Source organism: Mustela putorius, unplaced genomic scaffold (assembly GCF_011764305.1).
Source record: "Mustela putorius furo isolate JIRA1106 unplaced genomic scaffold, ASM1176430v1.1 tig00000275_pilon_pilon_pilon, whole genome shotgun sequence".
Taxonomy (NCBI): Eukaryota; Metazoa; Chordata; class Mammalia; order Carnivora; family Mustelidae; genus Mustela; species Mustela putorius.
This window is the reverse complement of record NW_025421341.1, coordinates 29,720,175-29,743,562: the sequence shown is the minus strand read 5'-3', so window position 1 is coordinate 29,743,562 and position 23,388 is coordinate 29,720,175. Positions and strand designations below refer to the sequence as shown.

The 23,388-nt window shown below is 46.5% G+C and overlaps 1 protein-coding gene across 5 annotated transcripts in view; it reads right to left on the bottom strand.

Moving 5' to 3' along the window:
* RHBDD1 (rhomboid domain containing 1) overlaps nt 1–23,388 on the bottom strand; it is a 124,604-nt gene that overhangs the window by 11,377 nt on the left and 89,839 nt on the right. Inside the window, exon 7 of one of the 5 annotated variants that reach the window (XM_004776592.3) lies at nt 11,065–13,880. The exons of 3 other annotated variants lie outside the window; for them this stretch is intronic. In XM_004776592.3, the coding sequence (XP_004776649.1) occupies nt 13,804–13,880 (77 nt within the window). In that variant the 3' untranslated portion in view covers nt 11,065–13,803. Of the gene's footprint in view, nt 1–11,064; nt 13,881–13,901; nt 14,000–23,388 lie in introns of those variants that run through there. One more of the 5 variants, XM_004776593.3, reaches the window with a different exon arrangement.

Below are 23,388 nucleotides of genomic sequence, written 5' to 3'. Positions count from 1 at the left end.
TGGATGTGGAGACAGATATTTTCACCAGCTCCTAAACTCAGAATCTACTCTTGCTACAGCGCTTGCTGCCTTGCATCCCAGAGCGCTTTTTACTGCAATGATCTGTTTCACTCCAACTCCAAATTAGAAAAGATAAACAGATACAATCTGTGCTAATAAGACAGTCTTTGGTGCGGTGATACTAGAAACGATTTATTTTAAAATCTAATCAAAGCGGTTCTGCTTATGGTCCACATTTTCACCCAAGTCCCCACTTCTACCTGACCCCGGTCCGCTTTCCTTCTGCCCCTTCCCCTTGTCCTGCCCCAGCAGAATATCAGGAGGGAGGAAGCGAGGCCGAGAAGGGCCTTCTGGGGGCGCCTGGGTGGCTCAGTGGGGTGAGCCTCTGCCTTCGGCTCAGGTCATGATCTCAGGTTCCTGGGATCGAGCCCCGCATGGGGCTCTCTGCTCAGCAGGGATCCTGCTCCCCCCATCACCTCGCCTGCTTCTCTACGTACTTGTGATCTTTGACAAATAAATAAATAAAGTCTTTAAAAAAAAAAAAAAAAAAAAAAAAAAGAAGGGCCTTCTGGCTCCTAGCTGTGCCTGATGCAGCGACTGAGAGTGTGCAGGGCCAGGCTTCATAAACGGAATATTCTGTGAGTTCTAGAAATCCGCAAAGAACTCCAGCATCGATGGTTGCTCCCCAGACACTTAGCTGCTGTCCTGGCCAGCCCCGCCCCAGAGGGGCTAGGAAGGGGGTCTGAGAGATGGGTGGCTTGGTACTTGGTGGTCTGGCTTTCTTGGCTGCTGGCCCCTCCTCCACCCCCGTCAGCTGAGGGAGGAGGAGATGCGCTTCCAGGTGGCTGAGGCCCAGCTTGAGGTGGTGGGTCCACAAGTGCCTGGGCCAGCAGCTTCCCTGCTCCAAAGGGATAAAATGCCAGGTGTGTAGTCCATCCCCCTTCCATGCTTGGGGAGTGGTGGTTCACTCAGAAACAACAAAATCCCCGATGCTACTGTTTTTTGTTCTGGCTTTCAAAGCCCCTGTTCAGACAGAGGTACAGAGAAGCATTTTGGATGACATTTAGACCTATTTCATTTCTTTTCTCACTCCTGCCTTGAGTTCCAAATCAGAGATGGCTCCCATTTCAGCTCTTCAAGCAAAGGCCCCCAATAATGTTTTCATGGACTTTTGAAATCACAGACTATTTAAAATTAGACAATATTTCACTCAAAAAACCCTCAGTCTTCTGAAAAGCACCGTTTAGCCTTTGGGCATGAAAATAAAAATAAACGTCCTTCCAAGAAATCAAGGGATAAGGAAAATATGGAGAGCCAGTGTGAGAACTTGGAAAGGGAAAGGGAACCTAGGTTGGAAACCTCTGCTGACAGTGACCACCTGGGGATCAAGCCAGGTCGCCCTGGATGATGAGGGCAAGTAACCATGGGTCAGGAGCAATGAGGCTATGGGGCCTTGAGAGGCGCAGGGGTTGGGAGAGCTGGCTCCTAGGCTCAGTGGCCACAGGTACTAGGCCCCACAGCTACCCAATGCTTCCCTGTCACCCTGTCCTGCAAGAAACATGGTGTGCGAGGGACTGAAGGCCAAATAATGGATCTAGAATAGGAAGCACCAAAACTGGATGTGGGGGAGCTAGGTGAGAGGCACGTTCGAGCTTGTAACTTGGGAAATCCCACACCAATGTCTGTGGTGGGGCCCAGGAATCTGCATTTTTCCCTTCAAGAACCTACAGTGAGCTGCTGGCCCCACCTGGAGAAACTTGGGATCAAAAGCATGCCACAAATGTATTCTGGAGGGTCGTTTGGCCTTGGCCATTGGTACCAGCATGGTGACCGGTTTTGTACAAGTAGGTCTTTGGACACATTTTTCATGAGCCAGAGACACTGGTAGTTTCTACGGTTGTTTGTGTTCAAACACCTCTGGGTCCCTGAAACCCGGTACATGGTGGGTGTATCACACATGTTTGGAGAATGGACTGGGCAGAGAGGGGGTCAGGATGACCCCCCCCCCCCAAGAACAGTGGAGCCAGAGGGCACTGAAAGAAATGAAGATAAATGGTGGCAGGTAGGGAATTTCAAGGTCTGGGGATCTGGATTGCTGGCCTGGGCCACTAACCAGCAACCAAGCCAGTTCATGGATGAGGAACAGGTGAGGGGAGGCTACACACGCCCAGGCTTCAGAACACAATTCAGTCCATCTGTTTCCTCTGTAGAATTCCTGAAGTTTTCCTGGGTTCTGGGGTTCACCGTACTTTAGAGAATGTTCAGGAGCCAGAAGCAGGCCAAAATAGGAGGTGGATTACGTACATCCCAGCGAAATGCATCTTAAACACTTGAAAAATTCAAATTATTTCTGTTTTTCAAATACCATAGCCCTGATTAGTACATAACCGCATGTCCAGAGATACTGATATCAACACAGAACTGAAAAACAATCCCTGACCTAGGAAACTGTCCCTGACATTGTTGATGGCCAAGGGGAACACTGTGGTTCCGAGCTCTCAGGGAGGCGGAACGCTGCGGCCTGCTGCCTCCTCTCACAGGCAGGAGGAAGGGAAGACAGAGCGCTCAGAGAAACCCCATGGCCGAGTGGGCCACGGCGAGTGTCCACGGGGTGCAGGCCAACGGGGGTAGGTGGAGGGCCTCCCCGGGAAACAAACTCTGCACCCCGTCACAAGCATATAAAACAACGTGAGCACTATGCCCGGATGGTTTAAAGAAAAAAAAAAAAAGAAAAAAAGAAAGAAAGAAAGGCACGAGAGAGAGGAGGTGGGAATAAGGGAAAGGATAAGACACCCTTGTCAAAAATATGACAGTTGGGAATTCTGAGTGGTGACGGTGGTGGCCCAGAACCCGGAGTAGGCCCCTATGGCAAGGTGTCCGTACCAGGGAAAGGGCACCACCTCTGCGCCATTCCTAGCAGATCAGTCCTGGGAGAGAAGCCGCGCAGAGAGGCCTTCAGGAGTAAATAAACAAGCCAGCAGGAGCCTTGCTCTCTGCCCCCTGAGAGCTGATAAACTCTCTACTTTGAGCTGTGCCGCTCGTGGATTTCTGGCATGTGATCACTGTCCCACAAGTATGAGGGTCATTTTAAAAACACGCTTGCTTCTGTAGCTGATGGTATTTAGCCCAACCCTGAGCCTATCTGCTACTTTTTTTTTTTTTTAAGATTTTATTGATTTATTTGACAGAGAGAAAGATAGATCCCAAGTAGGCAGAGAGAGGCAGGCAGAGAGAGAGGGGGAAGCAGGCTCCCTGCTGAGCAGAGAGCCCGATGCGGGGCTCAATCCCAGGACCCTGAGATCACGACCTGGGCCAAAGGCAGAGGCTTAACCCACTGAGCCACCCAGGCGCTCCTACCTGCCACTTTTTGTGTGTTCTTTGAGGTCTGCTTAACTCACGGCCACTCACCTGCCATTCTGATCTTTTGTCCCCTTAGTGTGTGTGTGTGTGTGTGTGTATGTATGTATGTATGTATGTATGTATGTATGTGTGTGTGTATGTGCGCGCACGTGCACATGCTCCTGCTTCTGCGTGGGCACATGCCCACACAGACACACACACACACCCTGTGACAGGAATGTCTCTCACACACAAGCCCTCCTCTCCCAGCCTCGGGAAGGCCTGGGGGCTTTCTCAGACTGTTCTCACACCCCTGAGGGGGCCTCGAACAGACCCAGGACAGCGCAGAAAGGATTTTAAAACGGCCTCTGCTCTGGAGAGATAATCAGTAACCACAAACAGTCACCTATTCTTACAGGTCTGTTAATGATTTCTAGTAAAATAAAACTTACTTTACCAACGTTAAAGGAGACCTCGGGACTAAATTTTTGGAATCTGAAGTGCCGAGTTCGGAGTATAAACTTTGCCTTCTCTTGGAAAACAGATGATTTCGACGAAGGGAGGGATTATGTTGCTTTCCGAGCCCCCTTTGGAAAGATCTCCATGTGTGCTACGGCCAGAGTAAAAGCTCCTCCTGGGAGGCCTGTCTCTGGCTTCAAGACGGAAGCTCTGAAGATGCGATCAAGTGTGGGTAGGGATTCTATGTCAGATGTGTCCAGTCCCTCTGAAAAATCCGGGTTTTCAGAACAGGGAGGGGTACGTTATGACTGTTTTCTCTTCCCGGCATTTCATCCTGCATAACCCACAGCTCCCTTGTCATACCTGGAGTGGATGTCGGTGGTTTACAGAAGTGCCCTTCTGGTACCTGGCTCTGGCAGGGGACAGTGGGAGAGAGCGACTTCTGGAACCAGACAAACTTGGGTTTGGATACCACCTCTGGTCCCTGTTCTGTGTTTTTGGACAAGTTACTCTCTTCCCTGACCCTTGATTTTCTTATCTGGGCAGCACAGATGCGCCCCGAAATGAATGAAATCAAAGGAGGTCAGTGCCTGGCCCCAAACACTCATGGGTAGGGGGTACCTATTATTTTACTATTTACCCCCTTCCAGACTGCTGCATCCCAGGAATGTCCCTACCCCACAGCCAGTGAGTCAGACACACCCAGACCCTAGTCATTCTGGACACTTCCCTCTGCCTCATCTGCCCCTCTGGGACACACCACCAAATCCTGGCATTTTAACCTGAACATTTCTGGAACTCATCCATTTCTCCCATCTGCCCCATCACCAGTCCCCACCTGAGCCACCTGTTTTGTGAACCTGGACTGGCTTCTGAGCCCCTAAATGATTCCCCCCACATTCTCTCTGGTCTTCTAACCAGCAATTCCCCACACAGTTGTGGGAGAGCTTTTGGAAAACACACACCTTGTCAAGTTCATCCTCTGCCTGCCAAGGGCTTCCTTTTATTTCAGCATAAACATCAAAATTTGTACCCAGCCCAGGACGCCTGCCTTCCATCACCTGCCACTCACTACTTCTCCCTTCTCCAGCAATCAGCTCAAACACTGGATCCTCAGGGAAGGGACTGCGTTCCCCCGAACTCTCAGCAAGGGTCCTCTGCTCTCAGCTCTGCCTGGAGCTTGTCCCCTTCCTTTGAAGCTCATGAGGCCACCATTAGTAATTTGACAAGACTCATTATTTTGGTAAAGTGTGTCCTCACTGGGCTGTGAGCTCTGCAGGGTAAGAGGAGTGAGGGGCTATGTTCACGTTCTCCCTCTAGGAGTGAATAAATGAACGAACGGACGTGTGAATGAGAGAGAGAGAGAGGGAGAGACGGGTAGATGTCCTCATTTTATAAATGGCCAAACTGTGACTCCAGGAGGTGTGTGATTCCTGAGGTCTCAGAGCCAGCAAATAACGCGGCTGGGGTTGGTTAGATCCAATCCAGGGGTTGGATCTAAGCTCAGTGTTCTCTGTACACCACCAGGCTGCTCTGGAAACCAGCACCCACAGCTCTCCCTTTAACATGGAACTTTCTTCATTTCAATCAGCGGCTCAGCAAAAAATGGGTGTTTTGTGTTTTTTGTTTTTTTAAATAGGAGGCTATGAGGGCATGGGAGGGGCCATAATTGGTACATGAAGAAAGAAGAAATTGCAAGTTGATACACTGGATATTTTGAGTTAAGGAAAAAAAAAAAAAAGACGACCATGAAAAGGCATAGAATTCATTGCAATTTAGGCCAAGTAGAACCACATTTCCAGAATTGTTTCTATGGGTCTGAAGATAGTAGATTAAGGGCAATTGACTTGGCAAAAGACCGAGACATGTTTTCAGACACTCTTACGTTAGAAAAAATGACAGTAAAAAGCCCTGATGAGGACACTGACATGACTGATATAAATGGACTAATATAATGGACTGATATAAACGGAACATACTTCTATGAGTCATTTGTAGCTTTAAATACTATAGAAAAAAAATTTTTTATAAAACATGCCCAAACAGCCTCCCTTTGATGTGGTGAACCCTTTTAAAACCACATTGTTCAAATTTATGTTAAAATGCAAACCCTTCATGTTTACAATGGTACTCTTGGAGGAATGCAATATAAAAAAGTACAACTGTTAAATTTCAAAGACAAGACTTATAACCTCAGAACAATAGGGCATTCCCAGTGCAAATTTATGAGCTGTTAAACCTCAAAAGCTTTCTTCAATTAGCGGGGAAGGCTTGTGACACATCTGCAGCCTGATATAGGGGCTGCTCTTTATCTAATTTGGGGTGTACTGCTTTTATCAGAACTTTTCCTTACTTTTATTGACCTCGGCCGACAACTATTGTGCTTCTCCCTGCAGAGCGTTTGATCCTGCTAATTATGCTGTGGGGCGGGGACGGCGTTTCACGGTTTACCATCGCTCCCTGGGCGCGCTACAAATTATACATAATGCATTGCATTGTAATTGCTGCACTGTGAACTTGGCTCGCCTTTCCAACATAAAATACCAACATCCAAGTAGTTTTATTATTTAAAAACAAAAAACAACAACAACAGAAACAAAACCATAAGGGATTCTTTTGGATTATAAACATCTGAAGACACAATATTCTTATGAATTCCAGCTGGCTATTCTGGACCCACGGAGGGCAGGCAAGGCTGAAAAGCAAAGCAAATACACTTCATACGAATGTTTACAGAGAAAAAGAGGAGGCAGTCCTACAGGCGAGACCCTACTGAATGCAAACAAACGGAGGAGGCCCAAGCTGAAGGGCGGACAGAAGTCCAAACTGAGAAACCCGAGACACAAGTTCTCCTGATGGTCCCTCCGCCTCACTAGGCCTCAGTGCCTCATTGTGAAAACAAAGGCTCAGACCCAAATGACCACAAAAGTGCCCTTTCCCCAAGGACAGGAGCCGGAGAAGAGCAGTGGCTTGTTTTCCAAGTCCAGTTTGTAGGAACCCGAGTCTTGTACCAAATGTAAGGCCTTTCGCTCTGTTGGTTTGGGGCCCCTTAGAAGAAGATAATGGCTCTTTCAAGGGCAACAGCGGAGGGTAGGGGCTGAATGGAGCTGCAAGTTCTTCTATATACGCAAAAGCCAAGTGGAAACAAAAGGACAAGAACAGCACTGGGGTCAGTGAGGCTTATTGCCACGGCCTGCCTGCCCCAGGCCGGAAGTCCTTGCTCCAGACGCCCCTCAGCTGGCTGCTTGGAGTTCCGGAGCTGTGGTTCCTGTAACAAGCAACACCTAGGTACCAGGCGACTGCTCCTGATCCTCCTTTCTCTCCTTCCCCCGAAAGTGAGACAATAACTTGATCGATGACTTCAGACTGGTTTCTTTTCACTTCCTTTCAGGGAGAAGAATATTCTAGAAGAGCTTCCGTGGAGGTGGCACTCAGCCTGAGCACATTCTGCATCGGTGAGGAAGCCATGATCAAAGAATGGGAGACAGCGGTGGGGCAGGGAGGCTGGGGTGGGGTGGGTGGGGTCAGGCTCACACATTTTAGTAATTCCTAATAGTCGCTGTCTGAGGACATGGTGCTCCCTTGCTGCTGCTACTTGCCACACTGGCTGGAGTCAGGAAGTCAGTGACTTGGCGTCCTTGTTTCTCTTGTTGAATGGTGTTTCTGGGTGGAGGGTGGCGGGTGGCGGCGGGGGGGGGGGGGCGGTTTTTTTAATGTCTGAGACCCAGGATGAGCGGCGGGTACAGGCTGCCCCCATGGGGCCCGGCTTGGAAGCTGTGTTTGGGCTGGCTCTGAAGGGACACTCCTGTCACACCTTCACAGCATCCCTCCTGCCAAAGACTTGGGAGGTTTCATCGTTGTTCCAATCCACACTGCATTTAGTCTCCAAACAAAATATCGAGACTCGTAACCAGTCAGGTCGGTCGTGCCAGTGGAGACAGAAAGGTTGACTATTTTAAACTGAGCCCACTAGTGTGACTGCTCTCGTATTTTCTCCCTTGCTCAGACCGAGAGATGGAACACAGCACCCCGGCTTCAGTCAGCTTATTCCTACAGCCAGATGCACTCAGTAGAGCCCCCAGGGGGACCTGTTCGCTGTCGCTTCCTGTCAGCAATGGCGGAACTTGGCTTATGTGTATGATCTCTTTTCAGCTATTCTCTAAATCATATGTAGTTTCTATAAGCATCATAACTTTTAATGTGCCAGTAAAAGGCAATACCTAAGGAGGAGACTGTTTAGATCATCATCGAAAATTCCAAGCCCAACAGATTTTCAAGGGTTCCCTGTTTGTGTAGAAATAAATATACCCATTTCCATGCCCTTCTGCACTATACAACATTGGACAGTGTCTTTGCATCCAAGCAGACTTTCTGTTCTGCACCAAACCACCCCCTCTCATCAAGAGCTTGGTTGGTTAAGTGTCTGCTTTCAGCTCAATGTCATGATCTCAGGGTCCTGGGATGGAGCCCCATGTTGGGCTCTACTCAGCAGGGATTCTGTTTGTCCCTCTCCCTCTCCTTCTGCCCCTCCCCCTGCTCATGCTCTCTCTCTCTCTCTCTCTCTTAAATAAGTAAGTAAAATCTTTAATAAAGAGAAAGAGAAATAGAGAGAGAGACTCTCCAGCAGTTTCTGTTTATCTGGGTGGGACTGCCCTGGCTTCTGAGAGCTCCAGGAGGATATGAGAAAGCGTGAGGAAAATTGAGAACTGGCTCACTACAGGAGGAAGGGCCCTTCCACGAGGGGATGACCACTCTGGGGAAGGCAAGCAAACTGTTCCTGAGTGAGGGCCTCAAGGCATCTACTTCACAGGTATGTGACACGGTCAGAGTTTCTCTTTATGCTCCCTTATCCTCCCGGCGCCATGTTAATTCTTAGGAGACCCCACAAGAGCTCAGGTCTGAAAGCTCCCATGTTAGAAATGGAACTGCTGACTAAAGGGAAGTAATATGCTGGCAGCTTTAAAAACACAATTTCCTTACTGTCATCGGGAGACCCAATTCTCCCCACACGCTCACGGGGTCACAGCACTGAATGAGCTGAGGGCAGCAGGCACTGCGGCCAGTCCCTGTGTGGACCCAGGCCTCATCTGTGCCACGGGAGCACAGCCTAGAAGAGATACACGGCCTCCAAATGGCAAAGGGGGCACCAGGTCAGCTACGTGTGAGGACAGGGACCTTACAGGAGCGAGATCTAATTATAGGACAACAGGCTTGGCCCTGGCTGGTCACCACCTCCCTGCCCTCTGTGAGGGAACCTGTCACTAAAGAGTCACACATGCAAAGCACGTCTGGGGTAAACTCCTATTTATTTTTCAACCAACTGGAAGAATTAAATGGCCAGATTTCTCTTCGGAACATCTTCATTAACAAACAAGAGATGGGACGGAAGTCACTACTTGGATTCTCGGGACTCAAAAAAGGCAACAATCACACAACCCTGTGAGGTCAGGCCTTGATTCGGCTGAAGCACGTTCAAGTTCCAGAACAGGGCCCACAGACCTGCCCCTTGGGGGACTGATGCTGAGAAGATCCTGTGAGTCAAGTGTTAAGTCTAGTAAAATTTGGTGGAAGGGGAAACATGCTCTCAAATTTCAGTTCTAGTGAATGAGGAGCCACCTCGTCTGATAATCTTTGGCTAGTGAGAAAACTCACCTGACATTCTGTTGTGTGCCGGCCAGGTGTCAGGTACAGAGGAAGGACTGAAGGTATATCATGTGACAGGACTCCCTCATAGTGATGGACAGAAGGGAGTGTACCTTACCAGTCAGTGACAACAGGGAGAGAACACAGCTAGTTTTCTCATTTTCATCTAACTTCCTTTATTTCGGTTTAGAGCTTGTAATTTCTAATTCCACCACAGCTTCTGAGGCAGTCTGAAATTTTAGCAACTTGCCTCTCCCCTCTTTCCTTAATTTATATGGCCAACATGAACTGAAAACACCAGCTGGGGGTCAGGCACCATTCTGGATTAATGACGAATAAGGTATAGTTTCTTCTCTTGACGAGACCATTTAAGCCTGAGATGAATATGGCTATAATGTTTAAATGAGTGCATATGTTCACATCCATGGGACCTAAAGTGCATGAAAATTGATATGAGACGTACAAAGAATTTCTAAAGCTAACAAGGCCACCTAGACACCCCCTTGTCTTACAGATCCTGAAACGGAGTTCACAAAACCTCAGACAATTTTCCCAGGTCCCTCAGGTCCCTGCAATAATTCGGAAAATAGAACCTCGCCCTCCTCGTTCTTACCAACGGCAGACATGCCTCCGAGTGAGCGCTCAAGCAGTATGTGCTACGATCAGGTTTCCAGCAGCAGGGGTCATTCTGATGGCCCAGCCGGCCATAAGGCCTTGCCAGGCTTGCTCACATAACACATAAACCGACCCTGTTAGAGCAGTGGCTTCTCTTTGATGTCAGGCCACAAATACTCAGACATGCAGCTGGTGGGCAGTGAGCCTCCCATCAAAGGGCTCCCTGTTCCTCAATCGACTGCTCCTCCCACCTGGTTCAAGAGAGAGCCAACAGCGCAGCTCATTTCAACCCGAACTTCAGACCCGTGTTTGACAGCAAAGTATGTTTAGAACTTTTGAGTGCTGGGCATTCACGATGGTCGGAATCCTAACTATGCATTCGATCTGTTACTCCCTGTGCCGCAGAAAAGGCATCTTTGACTCTGGTCACTTGTCGAGGCCTAGGATACTGGGTACAGATGCCAGAATGTGGCAAGGCTGTGAGGAAGCCCCGCCACAGACCCTGCCAACCCTCGAGTCCAGCACATGCCCAGCAGCCAATCTCATACCTGAACAAAAAGGGGACTCTCCAGAGGAGCAGCTAGAAGGGTCAACGGTCAGGATTATGATCGAGGACCAAAGGATCTATTGACCTTAGAGCTGTTCTAAGACTCACAGAAATTCTGGAGGGGGATACAATCAGTGGCAAGTGTGTCCATGAATGAAACAGCAGCTCCACATCCTTCTCATTTGGTTTTCACTCCTTAAGACAATAATGATGACAATCACAAAAAGACCTGTCATTTTCAAGAATGACAATCTCTAGAACTTTCAGGCTTGTTTCCTCATGGCCTAATTTATCATCTTTTCTTTTCTTTTTTTTTTTTTTTTAAAAGATTTTTTATTTATTTATTTGAGAGAGAGACAGTGAGAGAGAGCATGAGCGAGGAGAAGGTCAGAGAGCGAAGCAGACTCCCCATGGAGCTGGGAGCCCGATGCGGGACTCGATCCCGGGACTCAGGGATCATGACCCGAGCCGAAGGCAGTCGTCCAACCAACTGAGCCACCCAGGCGTCCCAATTTATCATCTTTTCTAACAAGAAAACTCGAATATAAAATATTAGGAAAGTTCTTGCTGAAGAAGACTAGGCAGGGAGGAAAGAGTCAGTAGGAGAGGTGACATCTCAGAATTGCTTTGGGAAAGACACCCAAGGCCATGGAGCTTTACTCTAAATAAATAAATACAAATCTTCCAATGGGGAGACTTTTGGTTAAATAGCAAAGCATATGAGGAAGCAGAGTAGAAAAGGGAATATGAAAATACCACCTTCCCAACTTCCTTAGACAAGGAGGCCAGACGCCTCCCCTCAGGCACCCACTTCTTGGTCACCAACATCTTCAATTTGCAAGAAAACATTTCAAAATTTTGAGTAATCATATCCTTAAATTGATGGCAGGCAAACCTTGCTCTTTCTCTGGTGAGAATATGCTTTGGGATTCCTGTCCATATTAAATGCCCTCAATGAGTTTAGGAAAAGGTCACTTAAGAACCATACATGCATGCAAAAAAGAAGTACTGAAAATGAACAAGGGTCTCTGCGGAGAGCCCAGGGAGGAATTGGATGAGAAAGGGCAGCATCAGAGGGCACAGTACGCACTCAAGAAGGGTACTCCATCTTCTTCTCCTGTAGTTCAGGTCTACCAAGAGATTTGAAAAGAAATACAGAAACTAATTTAGCAGTGGAGAAACTGAAATTTTATATGCCCCATTTTTATGTTATAGGCTTCTTTCCCCATTCTAACTTTAGCTTATACACAGGACTCAGGAATACACAAGGTCACTTGGGCATGTACATACAATCCAACCAAAAAAATGAGCAATAAAAAAGTAAGACATGTCAAATATACTTCAAAAAAGGTACCCTGAGGAGCAAGAGTTTGATCCAGTGTGGAGGGACAGAGCCCTGGATGAGTCTGTCCTGGTCACTGTGGTGTTGCTAGTGCAGGTGGCCAATGAGTATTTGCTGAATGATGGAATCCCAAAGAATTTTCAGAGTTGGAGGGCAAGTTCCACTATTTCTGCCTTGACCCAGAAACTCAGCCCATCAACTGCTTTGCAGGTTTTTGAGTTTAGTTCAAGTGTACTCCGGAGGCCTCCAAAGAGGTTGATGAGGACCGAGTACTCCCACTGTCCATCAACAGAAGTGGGGATCCTCTTTTCTAGGGTGGAATCAAGGTCTAAGGAAGAAAAGGATGGCTCTTTAGATAATCCCAGCCTCTCCCCTCCTCCCTGAGTCCCTTTGTATTTCTTTCTTTCATAAGGAAGGGGGCTCTCTCCCCTAGCTTTCCACCACGTTCAATAGGTCACCAGATCCTAGAGCCTTGACGAAAGATGAAGATTCACTTTTGGATTAAAAACAGTCACACAGTCATATGTTTTAGTACATGTGAAATGCTATAAGGTCAGACTTCCAAGAATAAAAGCCCACAAAGGTCCTCCAACATCCCCACATGACGGCCAGGTCATCACTCCTCTCACCGAGCTTACAGTCGAGTGAGGTCAGAAGCACAAACCAACAGCTGCCCTCCTAGTGGGAAAGATCTAAGAAAGTAACTTCTCTGAACCTCAATTTTCTTATGGAAAAACAATTGACCCAAACCCAGAAACCACAGCCTTCGGGGCAGTTTCGAGGACTGAATTAAAAACAAACAAACAAACAAGATGGGAATGTATTTCACAAGCTCAGATTGCCAAGAAGTCAAAGTTTTAACCCCTGAACTCCGGGGACCTCTGGGTGGTAAATGTCTCTTACAATGTCAGACGCTGCACCTGCTGCCTGTGAAGGGCTGGGGATCAGGACGGACACGTCCCTACCAGACCCTGAAAGTAAGGCCTCTCTGGTGCCCTCTGCAAGCTAAGATATTCCTGACGGACAGACACACATAAACCAGGATGCTTCACGCACAGACAAATCTCGGTCCATACCATGGGACTCCAAAGAAGCAGAAGTTTTAAAAAGAAAGAAAGGAAGGAAGGAAGGAAGGAAGGAAGGAAGGAAGGAAGAAAACTTATTTTAGGAAAAAGACATGAAACCATTTTTCAATCAGCTTCAGTACAAAGCAGGCACCACCATTTATCTGCCCTAAAAATGAAAAGCCATAGGCTGCTCCTAAATTCCATTTTACTTTTCTCTTCTGCAGACATTTTATGAAACACCTAAGTCCTCCCAGCTGGCAGTGCCAGTAGGTAAAAGGGGATATGAACTCTGTTTTGGGAAGAAAGGCTCACGTGGCACAGCTGAGAAACAGATCCTAGGAGGCAGTCTGGTTCTATTATTTTTCCTTTTTCTTTTCTTTTCCCTTTTCTCTTTCGTGGGCACCCATTCGGGGAGCAGCACAGGAGAGGGTTGGGGCGGGCTATGACCAGGTAGAAAGCAGCCCAGAAGACAACAGAAAACACTGAAGGGTAAATGATAACACTGATCAACTTGTGTGATGAGAAAACGGACTCCTAGTCTAACCGTGTTAGACTAGATGCTCCTTCTGGCTTCAAGACGCCCTTTGTGTCTAACCACAGGGTGGGTGTTACGACGATGTGCGGTGTGTTTAAATAAAACAAGAAAACAAACCAAGAAAAACAGCGTTCCAAAGAAGGAAAAATCTCCTAAAAATACTTTACTACGACTTCAAACATGAAATCACATTTACAAAATAACATTTTAATGACTTAGGCGTAAGTGACTCAGGAACATATGGATTAAATTTCCTTCAAAATGCATATGGCTTGAACAATATTGGCGGGGGGGCTCGCTTGGCAAAATTAGCTTGGTTTGTCGAGCACAGCTCTGGAAAAAGGAGAAAAAAAAAAAAAGGAGCGTGTCAAACTGCACTCCCTGGACCGTCCCTTTCTGGAGTTCTCTCTGGTGACTGCGTCAGCTGGCTCCATCAGCCATTACCTAAGAAACTTGGAACAAAGTTTTTGGAAATGGTTTAATTCTTTTCCCCTATTTAGGCAAAGTATTCAATAAGTTTATAATAAATGACCCTCCTTCATCCCCAATATCGTGTCAAAAACAGAGGTCTGCCTCTGTAAGGAAAAAAAAAAAAAAAGTTGAGTCGTCCTAGGCCCAGAGCTAATGGCGACCGTGTCTTTTAGACAACAGGGCATGGCTACGTATACACAGAGGGTTCTATTTCCTTTCAGTCCATTTGGGCTTTAGAGAATACCTTTCTTCCCCCCAAATTAAAGATGCAAATTTTAGGCAAAGCCCACAATAATCAGACTCCTTTACCTGCCCAGTCTTTTTTTTTTTTAACCAAACTTCGCATGCAAATCCTGCCACCACCACCATCTCTATAAAATGCCTTAGCATTCGTAGTGTTTACGGATTCAAAAATGTACCCTCCGATATCATCTCATCCCATCCTGGGGACAGTCATGATGAGCATTCGACCCACTTTTTTAGATGAGCAAACAGAGATCAGGTTCAGAGAAAGGCTGCAGTGCATCTACTAGCCAGTGTGCCAACACCAATAGTACATTCCTGTCTTGGTATCTTTTATTGTTCATTTTAATTTTCTTTTTTGAGAGAGAGAGAGAGAAAGGGAGGGAGTGCAGGGGTGGGGAAGGGCAGAGGGGGAGAGAGAGCAAGAATCTCAAGCAGGCTCCACGCTGGGTGTGGAGCCCGATATGGGGCTCGATCTCATGACCCTAAGATTATGACCTGAGCCAAAATCAAGAGTCACATGCTTATGTGAGCCACTCAGGTACCCCTATTCATTTCTATTAATATTTAGTAGTGGCACTCTCTGGAATGCCTACTTCCTTTATCCCTACATCCTAGAATCTCCACTTCTTTAAGGACTGGAACAAATGCCACACTTCCAAGAAAGGATCCTTAAACCCTCGGTCTCTAAGTGTGATGGGCTTTTTAAAATGAGTCATTTGGGCTCAGCTGCAGTCGCAGTTACTCAATCAAACCCTAACTGGGGTGTGTTGTGAAGGTATTAAATAGATATGATTAAAGTCCATTATCAGTCGACTTTGAAGGCGATTATTCTAGATAATCTGGGTAAGCCTAATCCAGAAAGGCCCTAAAACCAGAGCTGAGGTTTCCTTGAAAAAGAAGAAATTCCACATGTGGATGGCGGCTTCTGCCGGCCCGCCCTGTACACATGCCCTATAGGTTTCAGGCTTCCCTGCTCAGTGCCCATGACTGCATAAGCCAGTTTCTTGCAGTGAATCTTCTAATCTATGTCTCTCACTGGTTGCTTCTCCCTCTCTGTTCCTATCATTTATATAATTCTGAAGCTATTTCTCTAGCTCACTGCTAGTACTGTAAGTTCTCTGCAGGCAGGCCCAGGTCTCGGGCATCTCTGTAAGCCACACAGCACTTAGCATTCCATATGAATAAATATCCACTGGAAGAACTAAATTATATAAGAGCAGAAGAGAGAGTGCTTCATCCTCCTATGAAACAAGTAAACCTGATTACAAGATGCTCATGGGGAAACAGGACTAGCATAGGAGGGTCACAGCCTTATAGATGATATCACCAAGGAGAGATTTCTGTCACCCACGAACAGGCTACTGTTTTCTCCTCACTGGACAGAACAATCCTTTGCATGCAGGACAGTTACCATTCCTGGGCCCGAAGCACTGAATGATGATTAAGACCTATCTACTTCTACCCTGTTGAAGGGACAGCAAGAATGACACATTTCCAAATGAGCCCTCTTGTAGGGGGCATATGATGCTTACCAAAAAGTGCTTTCTTAGCATTCTAGCAACTATATTTATCAAAATACAGAGTAAAAAAATTACACTGACAATGGCTTCTCCTAAAACAAGTTGCAGAATTATGGAACACAAAAACAGAAATATACTAGCAGATTATCATGAATGCCAAAAAGTGATCACATACAGAAAGCAGCAGGCAGGGTAAGAGATCTTAACTCTAGACACTTTACCCAGGCTAAGGATATAGATCTCTTTATTAATTCAACAAGTACTTAGGAGCCCTTCTATGATCCAGGAAGTCTTTGTTACTAGCTCATGGGAACACAGAAAGATTTTCAGGGAGTGCAGAGGGTACATTTGGGATGTCCTGACTTCAAATATTAGTTATGTGGCATTCATGGGATTCATACCTGGGGAACTGGGGGCCTTGTAAAGAACTGATCCATCTTCTATACCACCTTCTGAAGGTGATTTCCAGACAGCTTCAGAGTGTCATCTGGGAACTTGTTAGCAAAGCAAATTCTCAAATCCCCATCCCAGTCCTGCTAATTCAGGAACTCTGGGGATGGGGCATTCTGCTGAGTGGGGATCAGGCTCACCTGTGGAGCTTGCTGAAACAGACTGCCAGGTCTCACCCCCCTCCTGTTTCTGGTTCAGCAGGCCTGGGGTGGCATCCCAGAATGTGTATTTCTAACAGGTTCCCAGAACATACTTTGAGAAACTGTGTTCTAGATCTACACTAGTCCAATGGCCACAAGCCACACCCGGCTATTGACTTAAATGGATTCAAATGAAGGAAACTAAAAATTCAGTTTCTCTGTTGTACTGACTACAGTAGTCCCTGCTTGCCCATGGTTTTGCTTTCTCCTGTGAACCACCTTATCATCATGAGGTCAAGAGCACCCCAGGCTATGTCATTTCCCACACTTCACCTCATCCTGTAGTCATCTTTTCAGATCATATCATCACAGGAAGTGTGAATACAAGGTGTTTTAAGAGAGAGAGAGAGAGACCACATTCACTTAGCTTCTTATTACAGTCTATTGTCACAATCATTCTATTTTACTCTTGTTCATCTCTTACTGAGCCGAATTTCTAAATTAAACTTCATCATATGTATGTATGTATGTATAGGAAATGGTATGTATGTATAGGAAAAAACGTATATGCAGGGTTCAGTAGTATCTGAGGTTCCACATACCCAATGGGGGGGGCCCTTGGAATATACCCCTCAAAGATAAGGGGGAACTAACTACTGCCCATTCCCAGAGCTCAGCACATGTAGCTAGTGGCTACCACTACAGGACACTGAAAAGACAGACCACATCCATCACTGCAGGAAGTTCTTTGGATAGTGCTGCTTTGGAGTTACTGACAAGCCCCCCAGGAAAACCCTCTGTATATAGTCCACAGGCAGAGAAAAGACCAATTTCACAAATTAACCTTACAATGAAAAACACAAGACCAGATGGTCCAAGTCAAAGGCAAAAACTGCTTTGTGATGAAGCTGCTTCTTACACGGACAATTTACTATAGCTCTAGGAGGAGTAACATGAGGGGTTTCTTGATTAAACACCAGCTAAGGCTGGGGAATCCAGTAGTAGCAATGCAGCCTAGGTATGTTGTCAGGTTCCTTTTCATTAGTTATCAGGGGTAGGGGTGGGGGTTAAGAAACTCAAGCTTTTAAAAAGCACAGGACTCCTGTTCTAACTCTGATGGGATGAGAGACAAAAGCAGAATCTATAGTACCAGCCACTGTTCATTTCCTGAAGGATCTCTTGTCAAGGCCATTGCTGACATTGGCCTTGCTGAATTCAGGGCCCATTTCTCAGCCATCATTCCACAATGACTACAAGGGCCATCTGGCACAGCTGAACACTCCTTCCTCCTGGACTTATCTCCAAGGAGCTACCCTTTCTTCTCCATTTTCTCCCCAAGTTTTTGGCCCCTTCCTCTCACTCTCCTTTGCTGGTACCATCTTTTCTCTTCAAACTTCATGTTGGAGACCCAGGCACTTGGTGCTCGATCATCTTCTCTCTTTACACTCACTTCCTTGGAGATTCCATCCAGCTTCATGAATTTAAATCCATTTATGCCATGCTGACAACTTGCAAACATATTTTCAGACCACACCTATCATCTGGCCTCATACAAACCACGTCCTCACCATCCCGACAGGGAGATCTCATAGGCCTCTTATTCTCTTCAGGTCCAAGACTGAACTTTGTTTCTTCCCCACAGATCTATTCTCTCTGCATTCAGGTTAATGGAAATTCCAACTTTCCACTGCCCTCAGCCAAAACCTCAGTCCCCTCTCTCTCCTCCTTCCCTTACCATCACAACTATTCTGTCAAAAAATCCTTCTGCACCATCTTTAAAATGTACCCAGAAGCTGACCTCTTTGGATCTCCTCTAGGCGGCTTTCTGATGGGAGCTGTGGTCCACCCCCCCCCCCACCTTGCCAGGACTGATGCAATGGACTGATCTGTCATTGGGTTTAGGGTTCACCATATTGAGATCATTACCTTAATTACACCTGCAAAGACTCTTCCTTCAGATACGGCCCCATTTTGATGTCTTTTCGGAGTCACTACTTAACCCACTATACTATCCTATAGACCATTGTCAACATAGCAGCCCAAATGATCCTTTTTTTTTTTTTTAAAGATTTTATTTATTTGACAGAGAGAGATCACAAGTAGGCAGAGAGGCAGAGAGAGAGAGAGAGGAGGAAGCAGGCTCCCCACTGAGAAGAGAGCCCGATGTGGGACTCGATCCCAGGACCCTGGGATCATGACCTGAGCTGAAGACAGAGGCTTTAACCACTGAGCCACCCAGGCGCCCCCCAAATGATCCTTTAAAAAGTTCTATTATGTTACTCTGCTGCTCAAAACCCTCACATGGTCCCATCTCAGAGAAAAACTAAAGTGTTTACACTGGCCTAAACACCCTACATGATCCTTCCCTTTTACCTCTCTACCTTCACTTAACCTTCTGGGCACAAACAGCACTGGCTCAGACTAGTGCATGTGGAAAGAACTGGAAGAACGTGAGCCATGTTTTGAATTAGTACCAAGAGGACTTGGTTCCTGACAATGCTTGATGAGGAATAAGTCAGGGAGGTAGAAAGGTATTGTGAATTTGGTTTCGTACCTGCTGTATTTGAGAGGTCCTTGAGTGTGTTCATGTAATTTCAGAAGCTCAAAAAGAGATCTGGGCTGAGGAGATAAATGTGGACGTTGCTGGCATGCAAACAGAAACTGAAGCCTGGGAGAAGAAAAGAACAGCTAGGGGTGCCTGGGTGGCACAGTCGGTCAAGCGCCCAGCTCTTGGTTGTGACTTTCGGGGTCCTGGGATTGAGCCCCACATCGGGCTCCATGCTTAGTTTTGGGTCTGTTTGGGGTTCTCTCTCCCTCTGCCTCTCCCGCTGTGCACTCTCTCCCTCTCTCTCTCAAATAAATAAAGAAATAAATAATCTTTAAAAAAAAAAAAAAAAAGAACATCTAGAATGAAGTCACGAGAAAAACTGGTATTCAATAGTCAAGTCAAGGGAGATGAACCTGCCATGGACGCCAAGGAAAGACTCCAGAGCAGCAGCCAGAAAGCCAGTGGAGTGGGCATCAGGCGGAAAGGGAGGCAAAAGGTAGGGTTTTAAGAAAATGTGGAGAAGAAAAATGACCTCAGGCTTGGCAACACCGAGGTCACTGGAGAATTTGGCTAGAGCTGGGTGATTAGAGTAATGGTGGCCATAACCTGATCGAAGAAGCAGTGGCAAAATTCAGAGTTGAAGAAGTGAAGATGGGAAGCAAGTGACTGGAGGCATCAATGGGAAGAAAGAGGCAAGTGAGTGGAAGGCGGCTGTGCTACTGCCGCTCTTCCTTTTGGGAGGAGGCCTGACAGAGGCTAGAATGTGTTTCAGTGTTGACAGGAAAGATCCAGTAGAGAGTGACAGGCTGAAGACAGAGGGAGAAAGGGATGATCAATCAGTAACAAAAGATTTTTCCTGAGAAGTCAGGACGTCTGTGATAAGGAGACCTCCATACTCAGCTGTCAGAAAGGGTGAGTTAAGTATAGAAATGGGTACAGGTAAATTTTTAGTATTTTTTTTTAAGATTTATTTGAGAGAGACAGAGAGAGAGAAAGAGAGCACGTGCATGTGGGAAGAGGGGAAGAATCTCAAGCAGGTTCCCTGCAGAGCATGGAGCCTGATGCAGGGCTTGATCCCAGGACCATAATCTGAGCAGAAACCAAGAATTTGACAGACTGAGTCACCCAGGTGCCCTAAGTTTGTAGTTTTGATAGGAGACTGAAGTCTTTACCTGCAGGTGGATTCTATTTTCTTAGGGCAGTCATGGCCAGTTGGGATGTTGGTGTGCATTTCTAATAGGCTCAGTCTCCTCTGCTGGGTCACGTTCTCCAGTCAGACAGGCCTGCCCAGTGGAGGGTCTGAGAAGCCTAGTGGCTGGGTTCATCCGAACCTGTGGTTGTTTCCAGATAGGTGGAAGGAGCACTGAGCAGCAAAGGCATGGGCAGTATTTGTAGGAGGTAACTGAAACAAAGGACCAGAAATCTAAACAGAGTCGGGAGGCAAGAGAAGGAATTAATGGACTGGGAAGGGGGACAAAGAACACCTGTGGCTGGAAAGCCAAAACATTAAGGTCACCTAAAAGTGGTTAAAACTTGAAACATGGAATCCATGAATGCTCAGAGCCCAGGATATTTCACAACAAGAAGCAAAGGTATGTTTAGATACAGCTTCTCTACTATCGAGCGCCACTCTACTTTCCAATGAGAAGGGCCAGAGGGACCTTGACAGTGCAGAGGTAAGAAGGAGGTACTGCAATTCAAGAAATACCATTCCAAGTCTGGATTTCATACCACTAAGATACTTCTAAATGTGCTTTCTTGAGTTCACAGTAGCTGTTTCTAAGCAAGTGTCCTAAATGCAAGTTCTACCTGATTCCTTTTCTATAGCTTTTCTCTACTGCAGTGATTCTCAACTAGGGGTGACTGTGCCCCCCAGGAGACCATCGACAAGCTCTGGAGGTGTTTTTGGCTGTCAAAACTAGGGGGGCAGGTGCACTCAATCCAGTGGGTGGGGACCATTTGCTACTCAATATTCTAGGATGTACAGGACAGCCCCCTGCCATCCCAACAAGGGACTATCCAGCCCCAAAAGGTCAATAGTGCTAAAGAAACCCTGCCCCAGAGCAAACCTCCTTGAAAATGCAGGTCATTTACAGCAGACAGAAGAGAGCTCAACTGTGGATCAAAGTAATTATCTTCAAATTTTCTGTCCCAGAAACATCCCAACAGCCTAATCAAAACCAACCGAGTTTTCAGAAAAGGCATCAAAACAAGTACAGAATAAGGTACAAGGTTTAGGTAGTAAGAAAGCCTATGGACGCACTTGACCTCTCCCTCCTTCCTTGCCTGGCTTTCCCATCCTCTTGTTTACCTCTTTCCCGAGCTGGAGAATTAAGTTCTGATGATAAATTCATCTCAACAAAATTCCTTTACCAGAAGTAAATGCAGAAGTCAGAAGAATTTAGTAAGATGGCCTTTTGCCCATATATAGACATGATGAAAGACCAGGCCACGATTAAATTCTGAGCAGAGTAACATAATTAGCAAATTTATGAATGGGTCTTCTTTTCACGGTTCCACTGTCAGGACTAATTACTTGTATTAATTAGAACTGTCAACACATGAATATGCTTGTTGAGGCTGCTTCCTATGGTAAAATACGAGGCTTGTAAATATCAAGACACTTGGAAAGATGCAAAGACTTTCATTTATTAGCAGCTCTAAATGATGTGGAGGCACCGGCTGCACAATGAGCCTTGGGAATTGACTGTAAATAGATTCCTAGTTAATGAATTTGCTGTTTGTTCTTCCTTGCTTGGGCATTAGTCTCTGTGTAGCCTCTGGATGAAGTAGCCAATACACCACTCCTTTGGAAGGACTGCTCGAGGATCAGGAGAGAGTGTGCACATTACTGGAAGCTGGAAAGTGTAGCCAGCATGGTTAAAGTGGGCAGGAGGGAGCTCCTGTCTCTTCTGTGAGTCGTCAGACCTACTGTAAAATAAGTTTTAAGAACTGGTCAAACAAGAGGGGAAAGACAGCTGGGGGACGAAGAACTGGAGTTGGAAAAGCACTTTTAACCCTGTGTGATCCTGGGTAAGCGGACAAGTTACTTAGCCTCTCTGTGCCTTGGTTTTCTCACCTGAAAAATGGGGCTAGTGACTAAGCTTGTCCAGAGTTGTGGTGAGCCTCCAATGAGGCCATACACGCACGGGGCTTCGAGCAGCCCCCAGGTGAAGCCTGTACTAGCTCTTATTGTTTTCATAACCATCGCCATCTGGGATGGTGGCAGAGACAGAAGTGAATACTCCTAGAAGGAGATCCCTCGTGTGACCTGCAGGGGATGAAGAGCTCTGAAGTCAGATAGGTCTCGTTCATACCTTGACTCTATTACATTTAATTTCTGAGCCTCAACTGTGCCTAACTTGGAAGTTCTTGCGAATAGTGAACAGGGAAAATAAAAAATGCATGTAATAAACTTGCTCTGCATGGTCCCTAAGAGGCTGGCTAAATGTTAGTGGCTTAAGCGTTCATTACCATTATTACCTTTTGGGAGAAATCTCCGAAATCGAAACGGATGCCAAAAGAAAAGGTTTCGGCAGGTGATCTAAGATAAGTGGAGAGGAGAAAGGAAAGTGAAGTGGCAGGAAGAGGCATTAGAGCGACAGCCTTCGCTGCCACGTGCCCTTCGTCCCGTCTCAGGGGGCCACCACCACAGTGCCTGGAGCATGGCTTAATTCCCTCGCCACCAAAATCCCCATAAATCCCTTAATGACCCTGCTCGTCCGTGGAGAGGAGACAGCTGGGATTCCCACTGGGTGGGGCCTGAGTGACTGCAAAGCCCAGCCCCAGCCCCTGTCGAGGCGGGAAAGCAAGGCTGCAAAAGGCTTCGTCAAAGACTGTGAGGTTGACAGATTCTAAGCCCCTTCTGCTTACTTCTTTTCCTTTCTCCCTTTACTCATAAAAAAATAGTAGTCAGGGACTACTGGGTGGCTCAGTCGTTAAGTGTATGCCTTCGGCTCAGGTCATGAACCCAGGGTCCTGGGATCGAGCCCCACAACATCAGGCTCCCTGCTCAGCGGGAAATGTGCTTTTCCCTCTCTTTCTCTTTGAAAAATAAATACAATCTTAAGAAAATAGTAATCAAATTCTTGATAAGCAAAAGCTCGTTCTGTCTGGTTGGCTAAACTTTACCTGATAACTACCATAAAATACCATAAAATGTGAAGCTAGGGTCAGTTAATCAAGTCATTTCAACTTTAATCCCCTTAAGTACCAACTTGGCACCAGTCCACAAGAGTGAATTATTCTTTATTTTATTTGACAAGGTCCTTCCAGAGACTCCTATATCTGACAGCGTATATAGATGGCCCGTCTCACCAGCACTACAGGGAGTGTTCCAGAAATCACTGAAGAGTGAATCTGCTAAGGTGTCTCCCAGTTCAAAGATCCTCTATTTCTGAATCTAGCAAGATGTCGATACTACAACTGATTTCTGTTTTATAAACATAAAACCAGACAACTAATAA